Source organism: Dreissena polymorpha, chromosome 5 (assembly GCF_020536995.1).
Source record: "Dreissena polymorpha isolate Duluth1 chromosome 5, UMN_Dpol_1.0, whole genome shotgun sequence".
Taxonomy (NCBI): Eukaryota; Metazoa; Mollusca; class Bivalvia; order Myida; family Dreissenidae; genus Dreissena; species Dreissena polymorpha.
Window position 1 is genome coordinate 116,558,910 of NC_068359.1, and position 17,752 is coordinate 116,576,661.

At 37.4% G+C, this 17,752-nt stretch overlaps 1 protein-coding gene across 1 annotated transcript; it reads left to right on the forward strand.

Moving 5' to 3' along the window:
• LOC127881471 (uncharacterized) lies at positions 1–15,550 on the forward strand. The gene is made up of 10 exons (XM_052429374.1): positions 1–418; positions 1,904–2,153; positions 4,077–4,229; positions 6,333–6,493; positions 6,833–7,067; positions 9,001–9,130; positions 12,993–13,141; positions 13,343–13,468; positions 13,705–13,820; positions 14,162–15,550. The coding sequence occupies exons 1-10, from the start codon at positions 317–319 to the stop codon at positions 14,255–14,257; spliced, it is 1,518 nt and encodes a 505-aa protein (XP_052285334.1). The 5' UTR covers positions 1–316; the 3' UTR covers positions 14,258–15,550.
• The last annotated feature ends 2,202 nt before the right edge of the window (positions 15,551–17,752 follow it).

Below are 17,752 nucleotides of genomic sequence, written 5' to 3' on the forward strand. Positions count from 1 at the left end.
GTTAACAGGGGGGTCGTCTGTTTACCATAAATGTAGTGTGCCATCGACTGGTAACCATTGTTTACTTTTCGTACTGGGCTAAGAGGATTGCACCGGATTTTATTTGCCGCTTTAAATTAAATAACTTCAAACATTTGTGTGTATTTTGACCCGAATATGTGGAAGAAATCGTTATTTAATGGCTCAGCGTTTTTTCGATGTGAACAAATCGGTGTAATTCTCTATCGGGACCATGTGGAGCTGCTTCATTAACAAAGTTTAATCGATTTTTAATGGACGTAACCCATACGGTGTCAATCAAGACGAGAGTTTTGGAATGGATAACAACGGGTACGCAGTGGACTTTTACGGACACACGCTTCCACCACGCCCGGTATACGAGTTCAATGGACCTCCGGTTCGTTACATACATCGCCGGGTAAGTGAAGCTCGTTCAGAACTAATTTTTATTGTTTGGCGCTTACTTATTTTATGATGTTATCTAAATTTCATATTCGCGCTTCTGAGCCTCTGAGGATCATTCATGTCACAGAATGCAAATTAAAGCAACACAATCTATCCTTAATGAAGGTTTGACTTGATCAATCAGAATACCTGCATTACACAAATCGATGAGTTCTGTCCGGTTGATTAAAATTTCAATAAAAAAATGTACGTACTGTTATTCCTTGACAATTTTGTTTTGCACCAACAGTTCGCAGTTTTAATATTCATACAACCTTGCAAAATCCCTGCAAGTTAACTAATATAATAGTATGTGCTACCTAATTTACGGTCAAAAGCTTATTTGATAACCATGTAATGTAATAAAAATTTGGACATAATTGTGTACAAAACATTATAATTGTTTCAATACAAAAACAATGCATCCAAACAATCTTTTTGTGGTTGATATGAGATACCATGATTTTTACTGACATAAGGATATTCACAGAACATTTTACAGCACCTGTTATGTTTTTCCATACTTATCATCGTATAAAGCCGGTGGTTTTATTTTCTGAAGTGTCTATAGTTGATCACTTCATTTATATTTCACGTACCATAAAGCCCAGGGATTTACTTGCTTCTATGGTACATCGTTTGCTTATTCCAACATGACACCGAAAACAGAAATAGTATCGTCTCTTGTTAAAAGGATTCATATTAATTTTCATTATGTATCGGATAACAGTTGACACAACAAAGCCACGCATATTAGACGGAGTTGCGAAACACTGGACCGTATTAAGTACTATATGGCGGTCCTACTTTCGAATACTTAAATCACACAATGCGCAACTTGGGAGTGGCCAGTTTGTGATTCTGATTATAAGTGATTTTTTTTACAAATCATAATAATTAAAGAGATCGACAAATTTCGCCATAATTGCGGCGACGAAAGCCATAGCAAACACATATTTTTTAATCCATAAAAATCAAATACTTTGAGCAAAAAATGATGCATTTTATAATTTTTACAATTAAACTTACTAAACATTAATCATTTCTTACAAGAATCAATCATCAGACGAATATAACTAGCTACGCCTGTCTGTCTGTATATTGTGCATCAACCCGATTTAAAAGATTAGATATGCAACCATGTGCCTTTGTCTACCACTTGTATATCATATAAGCCAATTCAAATTGAAGCGCATCATGCGAAACTGGGTCTTATGGCACAACCCTAACCATATTCTGAATGCAGCTTCAGTCGCACATGCGGGTCATTAGCCGCGTTTTTTACTATTAAGTCGCGCAAGGTTTATGGTATCATTAAGGACATGATGGCCCCTGACCAATTTGCGCGTATGCGCAAGCTTGTTTGGTGCTGCGCTTTCCGCATCTGGCATAAGACCTACTCCCTTACGACGCGTCATTATTTGCTACATTACTTGACAATTTCGTACCTACATTTCAGAGCTCTTACAGCGACAGCAGCTTAAGAAGCGACGGCCGTCGCTACACGGTAGAGAACCCGCCTGATGGTGGCTATTGGGCCTGGATTGTCGTCCTTGCCTGCGCAGTGCTCCACATCTGCAGCGAGCTCACCTTTTTTGTATTTTACGACACCCTCGTGATCGCCCATGTGCGAAATCCGCTCCTGAAGGGGTTACCTAAGGACACCTACACGGAATGGATGGTGTTCGAGGATGTCCGATTCACGGGAGGTAAGTCGGTTATTTAATAGAAAGAGTATGTTCTTCAAAGAGATTAGAATTGTTGTTATTTTCAAAAAAAGATAAACGCTTTACGGTGTTTAAGTCATTGGTAGTTTTCGTTATCCTCCGGAAATTGCACTGAAGGTTAGTCGTTATACAAAGTTACATTCTGTGAGAGTATATAGTCCGTGTCACGGGACGTAAGTTGTTTGAAACGTTAGCCGTTACTTCGGAAATGCTTCTTTAGTGAGGCTAATCGAAAATCACGCCAAAGAGATGTCGATACTTAATGTCAGCTTAACGGCACCGAGAAAAAGTCATTATGTAACCATTTTTTTACACTCGAGGTAATCCGTTGCAAAATTTTGTTGTTACATGGCGCGATTGTGAGTATAACGTTTGTGTCTGAAATACTTTCTTTTTTGGTACAAAGCGAAGATCGCAATGTGAAATTACACGATTATATATACGGTAAAGGATAATATACAATGTTCAAACTCCCGACAGGAAATAAAATGTTCCATAAAGTGACAAAATGTTGTTGTTTTTTCGTTTGACGTTTCGCATTTCAACTAACTTTCGGATTGTGTATGTGTGGATAGTCTCAAATTCTTAGTTGATGTCACACAAAGTTCCAATAATGGTTGTCTTCAATAAAAATAACCGAAGAATATTTGGTTGATGTTTTTTTGATTTTTTTGCAATTGGCAATACTAAGTAAACGTGTTATAAGAACAGAATGTGATCGTGCCCAAACCGTAAAATACATCATAAGTCAACACTTATCTGAGCAACCTACGCATATTGAAAGACATCAAATTAACTTTCTAATGATATACTAGTATGCACAAGATTGTCAATATTTAAAACCGAAAGATTACACTTAAGTTAGAATTGATACCATGTCCATTTCCCCACACAAAAGTGTTAGCCATTATATGTATTGAAGTGTTTTTGTAAAATCACCAGAGAACTATCTATCGATACTATATAGATCCTCTTACAAAACGCATGGACAATTCGGAGCGTTGTTTGCTAATCAAGAGAAATATTTAAAATTTGTTTTCTAATATTATTTTGTATTTAATTCACTATAAACTAAATGTTTAACAAGTAACCAAATATCATGGAGTGTCATAATTGTCGATGTCTGTTACTATGTTGATTAAGTAATAGGCACATGTAATCTTAAAACTATTACCCAACGACATACATTCAAGTCATGTGTGTATATTATGATCTAAGAATACCAGGATTTGCACGAATACGCCAACTGCAAGTCATATTGAAGAACACTAGTCTTAATAGCATTCTTTCTCATCAGCGACAGTTAACTAATATACGGTTTTGAACATCATACCTTTTTATGTATACCGGTAAGTTAATCTTATTTTTCGTGAAGAAATTTTAGTGATTATTTACAGATAATGAACGTAAATGACGCTATAAATTTGCAGACAATAGACACATGGTCTCGTTTTTGATTCATCGATAAGCAATTTCTTCATGATAATTGCTTGGAACTTATTTATCTATTCTTCATTATTCAGTATTACTTTAACAACAAAGGTATACCGTTGCTAGAATACGTTTTATACACAGATAATTCCTCTGTAATTCTGCAATAAACACTTGTCCTATATCACCGCTATTTTAATGAATGGTTAAGGGTGAAACTGGGTACATTATTAAGTTACCTGTGACACCCGTGGCCTCCTTGAGATTTTTCGTTATTTGATGTCTTTTAAGTCCACGAGAAAGACCGTAGTGTATATTTTAATTAAAACAAATTATTACTCCATGACTTTTAACATTTATTGACATCCCCAGTTAGATCTCCTACAATACTGTTGAACAAATTAACAGAATCACACTCAACCGAAAGTAATCGCGCTTGTTTATGAAACTGTGACCTTCATTTTCCATTTGCAGAGATCGTGGCCGCGTTCTTCTCTGTCTATTTGGGCTACCGAGTGGTGGCGGTGGTTGGGTCTGCCTGCGTGCTTGGGGGATTCTTGGGCGCCTCCTTTGTCACGCCTAGCAAGGAGATTGAGCTTATGGGATTCCTGGTTGGCTTCCTGGGAGGTGAGTCGCCGCGGCGAAGGGGCCGGCTAGTAAATATATTAAAATCTCGCTACATTATTTGTAAAAGCACGCAAACGCACTGTATGACCAAAGAACCGCCTCATGCACCCAGTCTGGTCACGAATCTGTCCGCTATAAAGTCGTGCAAGGTTTCGCGGACTCATAAGCGGAAAGCGTAGCTCCGAACCACAGGTGGTTAGCGTGTGGCTATGATATTAATTAGTGAAAACATCATTTTGAATGATAAATAATCATATTATAACGAAAAATTAACTTTTCTGAAAAAAAATCACTATCAAATATATATATAACAAGGTATGCAACTCAAAATCACCCCAAAACGGGGTGCATCGCTTTGAACAGCCATATCTTCATCAATTGTGCAGCGATTTTCACGATCTCGGTCTTTTTCAACGCAGAAATGAATTTCCTTTCTGGAAATATATATGTCTTGCAATATTTTTACACATGCTGGGTCAACTTTTAAGAAATAACACGATGCACAGTGCCCCAGATAAGCTGCGTATCTGCGTCTTTTACCCTATTAAAATGTTCAAAAACGCAAAGAAATACAATATCATGCGTATTGAAAACGCAACCAATTTGACTTTTACGCAAACTCGTCAAATGGGATGCGTACAATACAATGGCTTCGATCGAAAATGCTTTTCTCGTGTTCGGTATTTTCTCTTTAGAAGTATTATCGTAACGAGGCGATGCTTTCATTCAGCAAGCACCTGGATGTTGGAGCAAGAAACAGTCAAAGTAAATAAAACGCTCTGCGGACTAGATTTCATAGTAAAATCAAGCGTCTGCCCAAATAATTTACGACGACATACATGCGCTTTCAATCTGACTTAATCCGTCGTTTTATAACTCAGTTCACCCTATTTTAAGAATGAAATCACCCTATTTTTCAAAATCAAAGGGTGAAAACCCTATTTCCCAAATAATTATCTGGGCCACTGGATGCACAACTCGCATGACCCAGTTGACACTGATCAGGCAGTATTTAAGACTGAAATCTTCACGGTGTAAAGGGCATTTTCCCTGCAAAGTTCACAAACCTCGATACCAAAATTCAATAAAACGTCTGAAAAAACATTATTACCGTGCTTGCCGTTAAATTATGCATCAAAACTAACTGTCCAGCGCCGTTTGAAACCTTTGTTTACATACATTTCAACTAACTGACATTTTAAACACACGAGTGATTTCATTGGTCCAATGCGGAGGTGTGTCTTTACAACTGGAGATTTCATTCATAAATACTGCCTGATCAGTGTCAACTGGGTCGTGCGAGTTGTGTATCGTGTTATTTCTTTAAATTTGACCCAGCATGTGTAAAAACATATACATTTCCAGAAAGGAAATTCATTTCTGCGTTGAATAAGACCGAGATTGTGAAAATCGCTGCACAATTGATGAAGATATGGCTGTTCAACGCGATGCACCCCGTTTTGGGGTGATTTTGAGTTGCATACCTTGTTATATATATATTTGATAGTGAATTTTTTTTCAGGAAAGTTAATTTTTCGTTATAATATGATTATTTATCATTCAAAATGATGTTTTCACTAATTAATATCATAGCCACACGCTAACCACCTGTGCTCCATACCAGGTTTGGCTAAAAAGCTGGCTGATCTGGATATAAGCTGACCGCACAAGTAATATGACGTGTTTGTTAATGACACGGATGAACTGCTAGTTTAATTAAAAAAGACTTATATTTCATCAGGTTTGTGAGGTTGAAATGATTTTAAACATATTAGGTTAAATTGTAACCCCAGTTTAGAGGGGATATAAAAATCTCGAGAATTCATGAGTAAGTTTATTAGATTATTTAAAAGAAGGAATATCTGAATACGTCGCCTAAGTTTGCATGACATGTAACATTTAAATAATCTTTCCGCGATACTAATGGTACACATGTCATAGAACAATCAGAGTGTCACATGCTAAACATCTTATGATGAATTTTATTTACTATTTAATATACAATGAAACAAACAATAATGTTTAACGCTGTCTATGCATATATTTATTTGAATGCCACGTTCTTTATATTTGGCTGATTCAGGAAAACATTTTTTTTCATAGGTATCGGCGTATCGTTTTGGCGGTTTGCGGCGTTCGTTGCTATCATGGAGTATTTCCGGCGACATCGGATGGCCGCTATCATCCTATCCGGCTTCGGGCGCGTCATCGGTATTTTCATCGGTTATGGCATCCTCTCCAAGCCTCTACAGGAATTGTTGGATGTGAGTGCGAGCGTCTTGTTTGGAGCAATATAAGATCCGCACATCTCCACTGTACATGTTCTTGTTTGCGGTTTTAAAACATTACCGTTATGCATTCAGTTACCGTTGATATCCACTGCCTAAGTTGTGTAATTGAAGATAAATTTTACCGAACGTCCATATATGCGTCCACTCTATTCATGAAATAAGCATGTCCCTAGTTTTAAGACCAGTCAGTTACGGCATAAAACAACCGCATTTGTCTCAACATGTGCTGTTGGGGTCTCCGTGTTAGTACCAGAAATGATTATTTAAAGTTTTTATTTCAATAAAACATTATCCAAAAATTATTGTTTTCAGTCCAATACCACACAGGATGACCTGTTGGCTATGACGTCATGGCCGACATATTACCAATGTCAGTGCGCTATGGCCGGCGTCGGATTTTTAGCCAGCCTCGTTATCACACCTCTTGATCTCGCGACCCCACGCCGAGGTCACGAGTGCGCCTGGATACTAAGGATACGGGATTCCAGGGTGTGCCGCGGTGGAATGTTCTTTTTCCTGTTGTGTGTTTATTTCCTGTATTATTTTGGTAAGCTACAGTTCTCTACTTGCCCTTTTCTTATACTGGTAACATTGTGTAAGAATGGGAAAATGCTGTGTTTACTTCTTGTATTTTATCGCGATATTCCCTCTTCTGTTTTAACTTTTTGTCATGCTTGAAATATTTTAGAGCCGAAAAATGCATATTAAAATACATTATAGTGCGGGTAGTGGTCCAATTGTAAGATGTAGACTGTGAGAACTTGAGAATTTTAAAGCACTAGAATTTTCCAGAGCAAAAACTAACCCTGGTCCACCGACGGCTTTTACAAATTAATGGGCGGGGGTGGAGGGGCAGTGTTGAATGGGGCGGAATAATTGTGTGTTGTTAAGTTGGCTGAAGATATCCAAGTAATCTTCAGGCAAATTAAAATCGAGTATATTTGATACTGAGTTTATTTACTCATTTACAGTGGAAACCCGATGGCTCGAACTCGACTGGCTCGATTAACGCTTAGCTCGAAGTCTCCTCGAAGCACCAATGTTTTATTGCTATAAATTCATATACATTACTATGTCGATTTGCTCGAATTCGCGAGGGTCGAGTTATCGAAAAGCTCGAACTTTTTTCTCATAAACGGGCAAAAAATTTCAGACCATCTTTTTATTTTTGCTCGAACTCGTTTCGGGAAGCATAACTTGTCAAAGACTCAATCGTTAATTTATTTTGAATTAAATATGACATGAACTCACTCGTTAATTGAGTGAAAACACGAGCGGGAAATACTGCAGCATAGTCCTATATAGTAGACAATACCGCATTAAACCCAACACCGAAGTTGTCCGTTAAGTCAGTAATGTGGGCGATACATGTATTCCGGAAATTTCTAGAAAATTACGAAGACTCACTACATCTACAAAGTTAACTGATTGAGTTGCAAAAATTTGTATATCGACGACCGTAGATCAACGCATCGTCGGATAGCCAACGTTCGACCCATTCCGTTACTCACCATTTATAATGCTGTAGAGAAACGAAATTAATTAGTCGTGGGTATCCGACGATGATATCAACGCCACACAGACTAGTAGTGTTATGTGCTATGTCTGCCATTTGTATATATTGCCTATGTATGTTTTTTGCTGTTTCTTACGTGTTCACTTAAATGTGATTCGTAAAAGCGAGATTATCTAAAAACAATTAATATATTTTTATATTTGTATGATGTATTTGCATCCTTTTAAGCTCGACTGTTTTCGGAGAAAACCGGAGGTATTGTCATAGCCAGCTCGTCGTCCGCCGTCCACGTCGTGCTAAAACATTAACATAGGCTCTAAAATCAAAATGCTTCCACATACAACTCCGAAACTTCATATGTAGATGCACCTTTATGAGTTCTACACGCCACACCCATTTTTGGGTCACTAGGTCAAAGGTCAAGGTCACTTCTGACATGCTTTCATTTATTTAAAACTGCACCCACAGCCAAGCGTTGGCACCGGTTATGCGGTGCTCTTGTTTAAATATCTAATAATAAAAATAATACGTAAATATTTTGTTCTTATTAATTTATAAGAAGAAAGAAGTATGTTGCTCAAGCAGTATGAATACTCTTCCACTCGATAATCAAATCTGTTACATACGTTTATAAGTACACGCATTATTTAAAATCGTAAGGCACTAATTTCGGATGACTCGAACTATTATTGTCGGTCCCCGCGAGTTCGAGACATCTGGTTGCGACTGTATTTTTTAATTTTCAAAACAAACATGGCATAATATAAACAAAACGTTTATCTTGATTTCGGTATAAGCACTTTCATTTAAATAAATGAATACCGGTACATAGCTATAACCATCGTTCGGAAGAAATGATGATATTTTATAATAAACCTCTAGACCGATAGTCTGCAAATGATGTCATGTTATCATTATCCTGAAGACACATAGGCAGAAAGTTCCTGAGTCTACCGTGTTACAGGTGAGCCTCGCCCGTTCACGGAGCTGGTCTACTGGATGTTGAAGGAGAAATTCATCACCAAGCACATACTCGGAGTCTTCTTCGCCACGGCCTGTGGGGTGCTGCTCGGTTACATACTACTGATTTTCTGGTTAAGTTTAGTTTTCTACATTTTCAACGGCTTCCTATCATTTGTAGTCATTGTTTTCCGGTTACTTTTAGGTTCTCTATTGTGTTATTGTGTGTCTTTTTGGTTAATTTACTTTTGTTATTTAAAACATTAGGTTATGACTAATCTTTCATTACGCTTTCAGAATATTAAAACAATTTGTCTTGAATATTGGATGCATCTACAATAATACAGATGGAACCTCATCTGGCAATGACTTGTATCATTTATATATCATATATCTTATTAGAGTTCAAATCTGGGTCACGTACGTCTCAAAACTAGGTCAACAAGTCAATTCTTAAGAAAGCATCATGACCTCTCAACAAGCTACATTCATGACTCAAAGTTAATGAAACTTCGACTACGACTAATGGGGTTGTTTACCCTCGGGACTTCGGTTAAAAACCATTGCCCGTGCACACTGCTTAACATAAAAGCTCTGCGGTAAAGAGGTCGTAAACGGCCTTTTGATCAGCCCGATTTTACTGGGCTGAACCATGTAAACAATATGGGACTTTGCAGTGTTGGTGCGGTGCTTTAATAAAAAATCTAATCAGTTAAACATATTTTAGTAAAAATATTTAGAAAGTGTTGAAAACGAGATACTCAGCAAAAACTTTGCCATGTATAACCTTGATAAGATAGCAGTTTTTCTATTTGTTAACTTTGATGAAACTTTGTCAGAATGCTTACCTTTACCATATCTGGACCTACTTCAAAACTGGGTCAGTTGCGTCCAAAAACTAGGTCACCAGGTCAAATCTAAAGAATTCCTTGGATATCACTATAGAGGACACATTTATATTTTAATCTTAATGAAACATGGTCAGAATGTGTATCTTGACATAGTCAAGATCGAGTTTGAATCTAAGTTACGTGCGTCTACAAACTACCGGTAAATCACTAGGTAAAATATTAAAATGAAGATAGTTAATATTCTAAAGGCCGCATTAATGACCTAATCTAAAGAAAACGTGTTCAAAATGTTGATCTGACAGTATTGATAAGTCCGAATCTGAGTCACTTGCGTTTCAGAACTAGGTCACTAGGTAAATCTTAAAAAACAAAATGACTCGTAACCAATCTTAAAAAAATAACAACTCGTAACCACTCTAGAGACCACATTTAGTACTAGTACATGTTTATGAGACTTTGTCATAAGGTGTATCTTGACAATATATAGACCGAATTCGAATCTGAATTACTTCCTTCCATCAACTAGGTCACCGGATCACATTTAATATAAAAATTGTGACCACTCTAAAGGCATCATTTATGACTCAGCCTTGATAAAACATTGTCGAAATGTTTGTCTTGGCCGAGTTTGAATGGAATATTGTCATACTGTCATCTTAACAATATCTAGGCCAAGTTTGAATGTAGATCACATGCGTCAAAAACTAAGTCACTAAATCAAATCTTAAAAAATTAAAACATGTTAAAACTCTTGAAGCCACATTGAGGACAAAATTTTGATAAAACTTGATTAAGTTTTATTTATTTATTTGTACACTACTTGAGCCAAGTTTGAATGTGGGTTATGTGATTCTAAAAAAGCTAACCTGGTCAAATCTTGAAAAAAAACCTTGTAACTACTCTAGACGTCACAAACCTTGTAACTACTCTAGACGTCACAAACCTTGTAACTACTCTAGACGTCACAAACCTTGTTACTACTCTAGACGTCACAAACCTTGTAACTACTCTAGACGTAACAAACCTTGTAACTACTCTAGACGTCACAAACCTTGTAACTACTCTAGACGTCACAAACCTTGTAACTACTCTAGACGTCACAATAAACTTTGTTACTACTCTAGACGTCACAAACCTTGTAACTACTCTAGACGTCACAAACCGTGTAACTACTCTAGACGTCACAAACCTTGTAACTTCTCTAGACGTCACAAACCTTGTAACTACTATAGACGTCACAAACCTTGTAACTACTGTAGACGCCACAAACCTCGTAACTACTCTAGACGTCACAATAAACCTTGTAACTACTCTAGACGTCACAAACCTTGTAACTACTCTAGACGCCACAAACCGTGTTACTACTCTAGACGTCACAATAAACCTTGTAACTACTCTAGACGCCACAAACCTTGTAACTACTCTAGACCTTGTAACTACTCTAGACGCCACAGACCTTGTAACTATTCTAGACGTCACAAACCTTGTAACTACTCTAGGCGCCACAAACCTTGTAACTACTCTAGACGCCACAAACCTTGTAACTACTCTAGACGCCACAAACCTTGTAACTACTCTAGACCTTGTAACTACTCAAGACGCCACAAACCTTGTAACTACTCTAGACCTTGTAACTACTCTAGACGCCACAAACATTGTAACTACTCTAGACGCCACAAACCTTGTAACTACTCTAGACGCCACAAACCTTGTAACTACTCTAGACGCCACAAACCTTGTAACTACTCTAGACCTTGAAACTACTCTAGACGCCACAAACCTTGTAACTACTCTAGACGCCACAAACCTTGTAACTACTCTAGACGCCACAAACCTTGTAACTACTCTAGACCTTGTAACTACTCTAGACGCCACAAACCTTGTAGCTACTCTAGACGTCACAAACCTTGTAACTACTCTAGACGCCACAAACCTTGTAACTACTCTAGACGCCACAAACCTTGTAACTACTCTAGACGCCACAAACCTTGTAACTACTCTAGACCATGTAACTACTCTAGACGCCACAAACCTTGTAGCTACTCTAGACGTCACAAACCTTGTAACTACTCTAGACGCCACAAACCTTGTAACTACTCTAGACGCCACAAACCTTGTAACTACTCTAGACCTTGTAACTACTCTAGACGCCACAAACCTTGTAACTACTCTAGACGTCACAAACCTTGTAACTACTCTAGACGCCACAAACCTTGTAACTACTCTAGACGCCACAAACCTTGTAAGTACTCTAGACGCCACAAACCTTGTAACTACTCTAGACGTTACAACCTTGTAACTACTCTAGACGTCAAAACCTTGGGACTACTCTAGACGTCACAACCTTGTAACTACTCTAGACGTCACAACCTTGTAACTACTCTAGACGTCACAACCTTGTAACTACTCTAGACGCCACAAATCTTGTTACTACTCTAGACGTCGCACCTTGTAACTACTCTAGACGTCACACCTTGTAACTACTCTAGACGTCACAACCTTGTAACTACTCTAGACGCCACAAACCTTGTAACTACTCTAGACGCCACAAACCTTGTAACTACTCTAGACGTCACAACCTTGTAACTACTCTAGACGTCACAACCTTGTAACTACTCTAGACGCCACAAACATTGTAACTACTCTAGACGCCACAAACCTTGTAACTTCTCTAGACGTCACAACCTTGTAACTACTCTAGACGTCACAACCTTGTAACTACTCTAGACGTCACAACCTTGTAACTACTCTAGACGTCACAACCTTGTAACTACTTTAGACGTCACAACCTTGTAACTACTTTAGACGTCACAAACCTTGTAACTACTCTAGACGTCACAATTTTTACTCAAGCTTGATGAACATAAGTGCAATGTAAGAATAAATATCTTGAAAACATCAAGGCCATGTCTGAATCTGGAGTTTGTGGTGGTCGAAAACTAGATCACTATGTAAAACATTCAACATTTCGAGTGCCGTGAACTTAAGCGAGCGCTTAAGGGCCATTCTGGCCTCGTTAATATTCCTATTCCCGTGCCCTTACATTTGTGCATATTGTTATTAAATTGTCTTTAAACTGTTTATTTCAGCGTTCGTCTTGTTTGCATATCCATGGTTCATAACGCATTACATATTAATATTTTAGGCCCCGCCGAAAGAAGTTTTATAGCTCCGTCTTGTGGTTCGGCCTACTTTTCCTGCTTATGGGCCTTATTACCCTCCAACTTCCGGTGTTTGACGCCTCCTACACGTCATACGTCTGCGCGTTCGCGATCATCTTAGCCGCTTCACAGGGTAGGGGTCACAACCTGATTTACAACTACACGTATAAATGTTCGATGCTTCACAGACCATCCTTTTGATTCTATTTCAAAAGGGAGACAATTCCTTCATTACTCAATTACTGGAAAAAAATGAAGACAGTTATTCGAACATATTGTTTATATGTCGTGCCAATGTTAGGGAAGACCGAAACTTGTTCTGTATCAATTTCAGTGTTGTTCGAGTCCATCCTACGCTACGTGATTCCGATCGCGTTTGGTCGCCAGTACATCCGGTGGGTGGAGGGATGCCTTGGACTGTTCGCAGGATGTGCCACCATCGCCAACAACTTTATCTGTAGTAAGTCGTGCGGATGGTCAAGTAATCATTGATAATTGCTTTATCCGTGTATTTGCAATTCTGAAGCGACGTGCGGGCTAGGCTCAGTCTGTTTAGATCACAATGCTTTCATGTAAAGTTATTGCTGTTAAGCGCTATGTTGTAGTTTTTTCTTACAAGCGACAAAGTCCGTCGTAACTCATTAAGAGGGGGACGCTGAACATCTGTATAAGCATAGTTTTTCTCGTCGTTTGCAGACGCGCTACGTACGAAATCAGGCGGAAGTGACAACGTGTTCTATTTTGCGGGCTCTGCTTTCCTCGCAGCCGGCTGCCTAGCGGTCATCGGCATGCAGGGAGTTATCTGCCTTAAGGTTAACAAGTTGATTTATTAACATAGTGGACCTTCATTCCAGGTCTCGTTCCAACTTCGTAGACAAGTCAAGATAACATGTAATTCTTTGCCGTTTCGTGCACAACTAATATAGCCATATTACAACAACTTAAATAATAACTAAGGTATGCAGCAGAATGTTGAAAGGGAACGTGTCACGGTGATAGCTATTCGTCGCATTAAGACAACTGTCGCTTATGATTATATTTAAAACACTTCATTTACAGACCTCAATATATGTAAGTATTAATAATATTTGCGTTTTGGTGCACACGCATACAATTATGAAATTAAAAAAATACTTTTACACGTTTGCTCCAGTTTAAGGACAGAAACCACGAAAAAGAATTGGATGAAACTCGACTGGAAAAACCACTGCCACCGGTCGGCCGCTACTTGACTTACGAACTTCGGTAAACATCGCTCTGAAGTTGCCGTACAATCTTACCAATAAGGCGGATTCAGCTGAGACTTTTGTTAGTCTGAAAATGTATAGACTTATTATTCATGACCTCTTGTCTGCCACTTTATGATTCACGATAATTTTCGTCAGTGGTGCTTGTTGATCTGCTATATTTATAATACAGACGCGTTTTTGATCATGACATGCTCGTTCATTTTATCATGACTATTTAGTTCTACCACTGTATGCTACGACTTATTTTTAAACGTTGGTCCTTTATGTCAATGTTAATTTGGACATACACATCGGTGTTAACAAGATACACGTATTGTCTATTCCTTATAATATTTAGGTTTATGAACTGATACAACTGTCTAGTGTCATTCGCGTTTTCTTTAATCAAACCCGTTATTACTGCGACATTGAGATTGTTTATAACCGTTGTTTAATTGTCTGCCAAATTATTCCAATTAGTGGACACGCCACACTTGTATACACATATTATAAACAGAGCTTCAAGCGTTACAAAAATAACATCGTATACCCCGGTACCTAACGTAAGATGTTGTATAAACATTGATTTAAGATCTTTTACTGGACTTCGGAAGTGTATTGTAAACGGGTAAGATATGTCATTTGTAAAAAGTCTTCGGGACGGTATGGTCAAACAAGTGTTCTCCTATACATAAGGAGGCAGTACATTGTTGACAAAAATATGGTTTTGTTAAAAATATTCGACTGTTTAGTATATACACTTTAGTGCTGAAAACTTACAATTGAATGTCAAGTTTTCAAGATCCTTTTAGGTTACACCTAGGTGCTAAATAATTACAAGTGTGTGTGTTGCACAAATCTTCATCTGCTCATCACTTTCATATACAAGTAACTGGGTTTCACTTACGTGCGTAATACGTTCAAGTGATTGTATTAAAAAAATAATCCTCTGCTTGAACTGGTATGTAATTGTATTTCTAGAACAGCACACCTCAAAATGTTAAAATACCATATGAATTGTATTCCGTCTTTTTTAATTCCAGAAATATTTTGTATGATACTAGTTTCAGCTCAAAAGTATACACTGTTATATTATATGGCATATTTTGTATACCAGTATTATCACTGTTGTCGAAAATGCCATCACATTTTCCAACTAAAACATGTATACATATACGTAATTATATTTGCATAAAATAGTATTATTGTATAACATTAATATTTACATGTACCCGTGATAAGTAAATATGTATTAAATTAGGAATGTAATCATATATTCCATTGTTTTCTTGGAATAAAACATTTATATCCTGTGTTTCATTTTGTATTTTTTCCTATCATACACTACCCTTGAAATCCAATGCATTTTAAAGAAGTACGTTATTTATTTGTAGGGCTACACTTGGGGACTTTTCTAACGCATCACTTTTCAAACTTGAATATCTCAGTTATGAGTAAAGATATCAATTTAAAATTTTGCATACGATCATTTGACTACATTCTATGCAAGCTCACAATAAAATCATTCATCAGTGACGATTGGACGCTTTAGCATGTGAGGTAGGTGTGGTTCCATATTTTTGCACGTGAAAATGGTGAAACGCGATATAATTCTAGTTTTATTTCAATTTAGTTATTTTAGGTGGGTTCTTAAACAAGGAAAACATAAAATGAATTTACAAAACAATATAGCTCGTATGAATATTCAGCAGCGCAATCGCGCACTTTGCAGGCTACCTTCCCCACTTGATAAAGCGTCCGATCGTCACGGATGAATGATTTTATCGTTAGCTTGCACATAATGTAGTCAAATGATCACATGTGCAATTTTAAATAAAAATAATTACTTATTACTGAGATATGTAAGTTTTAAGTGTTGCGTTAGAAAAGTCACAAAGTGTAGTAAAACGCAATATACATGTTATTCCAATTTCATTTCAATTTCATCATTCTATGTGAGTTTTTACACAAGAAAAACATATCATTAATTAAAGAAAAACAATATGGCTCGTATGAATATTTAGGAGCGCAACGGCTCAATCGGCATGTTGCAAGCCGGTCAGTTATTAAGACGTGTAAGTGTATATGCGTTTTACTTTTCACATTGTTATTATTCTACGTTGTACGAGTTTGCGAATTTGACTTTTGAAGTGACGTTTTTAATTTGTAAAGTTTTATATTTGATTGTTTTTCATTTACAATTAAATTTTCAGGAATTATCAGATATGTGTTGAATTATTATTGGTCCAAATTTCAACACAATTCGTTCACAAAAAACGGAGCTATATTGATATAATTAAGTGATGCGTTAGAAAAGTCTCCAAGTGTAGATAGATGATAATCTGGGACTAATCATATTATCCAAGGCAAATATCGAATCCACAAACTGTTTTGGTACATTTCTTACCTTTCTTAAGGAAGTTAGTGGACACAAAAACTTTTCAAGAAAATTATTAAGTAACCAATGATTTAGCAGAAGTATGACCCCACTTGTACTTACACTAATCAGGTTTATATTGGGAATATTTCGTTCATTATTAATCTCAACAGCTGACATTACAAAGGCCACGTGTTTTAATTCGTTCGAGCGTATCAAAATATGTGTTTATTTATCAGCAGTGACATCTAGCGCTGAAGCTAGAGATAGGTCACCTGTGCTGAGTCGTCAAATTGTGGTTACGATTTATCCTGTCTGCATTTGCTGACGCCGTTGACCCAGCAGCTGTTTCATTTGGAGGTCGAAGGTTTGTTTCATTTGGAGGTCCAAGTTAACCGTCAGTCAGCAGTTGTCATAAATTCAACTGGTAATCTGACCGCTGCAATGCCGCGACTAGTCCGCTAAAACCGTTCTGTGTTGAATTTTTAACACATTTTCTTCGGCGTTTGCGACGCCGAAACCAAAGAAGGCAGATTGCGGCATTTCTTTCCAATAAACTTAGTGGAGGAGATGCTCTTAGAATGCTTAAAGCGCGCAAAGAACACAAAGTATAAAATGCTAATGATTTGACCTCTATTGACCCAGAACCAGGCTGTGCGAATCATCTCTGGTGCATTAAAATTCTTGCCTTTGAAATGGATAAAATAGAGTATGGGCATTCCTTCGCTAAAGAAAAATAAAGGCACGCAAAGCCATGAAGCACAGGGATGAGCCTCGGAGTAGGAAAACTGAAAAGATCTTGCCAAGCTAATCAATCATGACGAAGCATTAATACAAATTACCAGCAGATGTAGGGCCTCTGAAGTGTTTCTACCCTTCCCAGGTAATATTATGACCTAAATCATATCTATGATTTATACTTATACGAGTTGTGTCCCTTGATAAGCATGGACGTATTTTTGAAGCCTCGTGCATTTCATCAAAATTTAAGAATATGGGAATAAATATTGTTCTTTTGAGAGTGCGTATTGGTTGTTTTAGCCAACCAAATAAAACAGTGTGTCGGATTAAAACGCTTGTGATTTCTAAAGGTGCTAAATGTAAGATTTCAACCAGTTTTCGCCTTGACACGTGCATT

Excerpts from the sequence above, each read along its gene's own strand:
- LOC127881471 (XM_052429374.1), top strand. The coding sequence starts at position 317 with ATGGATAACAACGGGTACGCAGTGGACTTTTACGGACACACGCTTCCA. Across the intron at positions 7,068-9,000 it reads TTATTTCCTGTATTATTTTG|GTGAGCCTCGCCCGTTCACG; the intron begins GTAAGCTACAGT and ends ACCGTGTTACAG. Across the intron at positions 13,821-14,161 it reads AGGGAGTTATCTGCCTTAAG|TTTAAGGACAGAAACCACGA; the intron begins GTTAACAAGTTG and ends CGTTTGCTCCAG.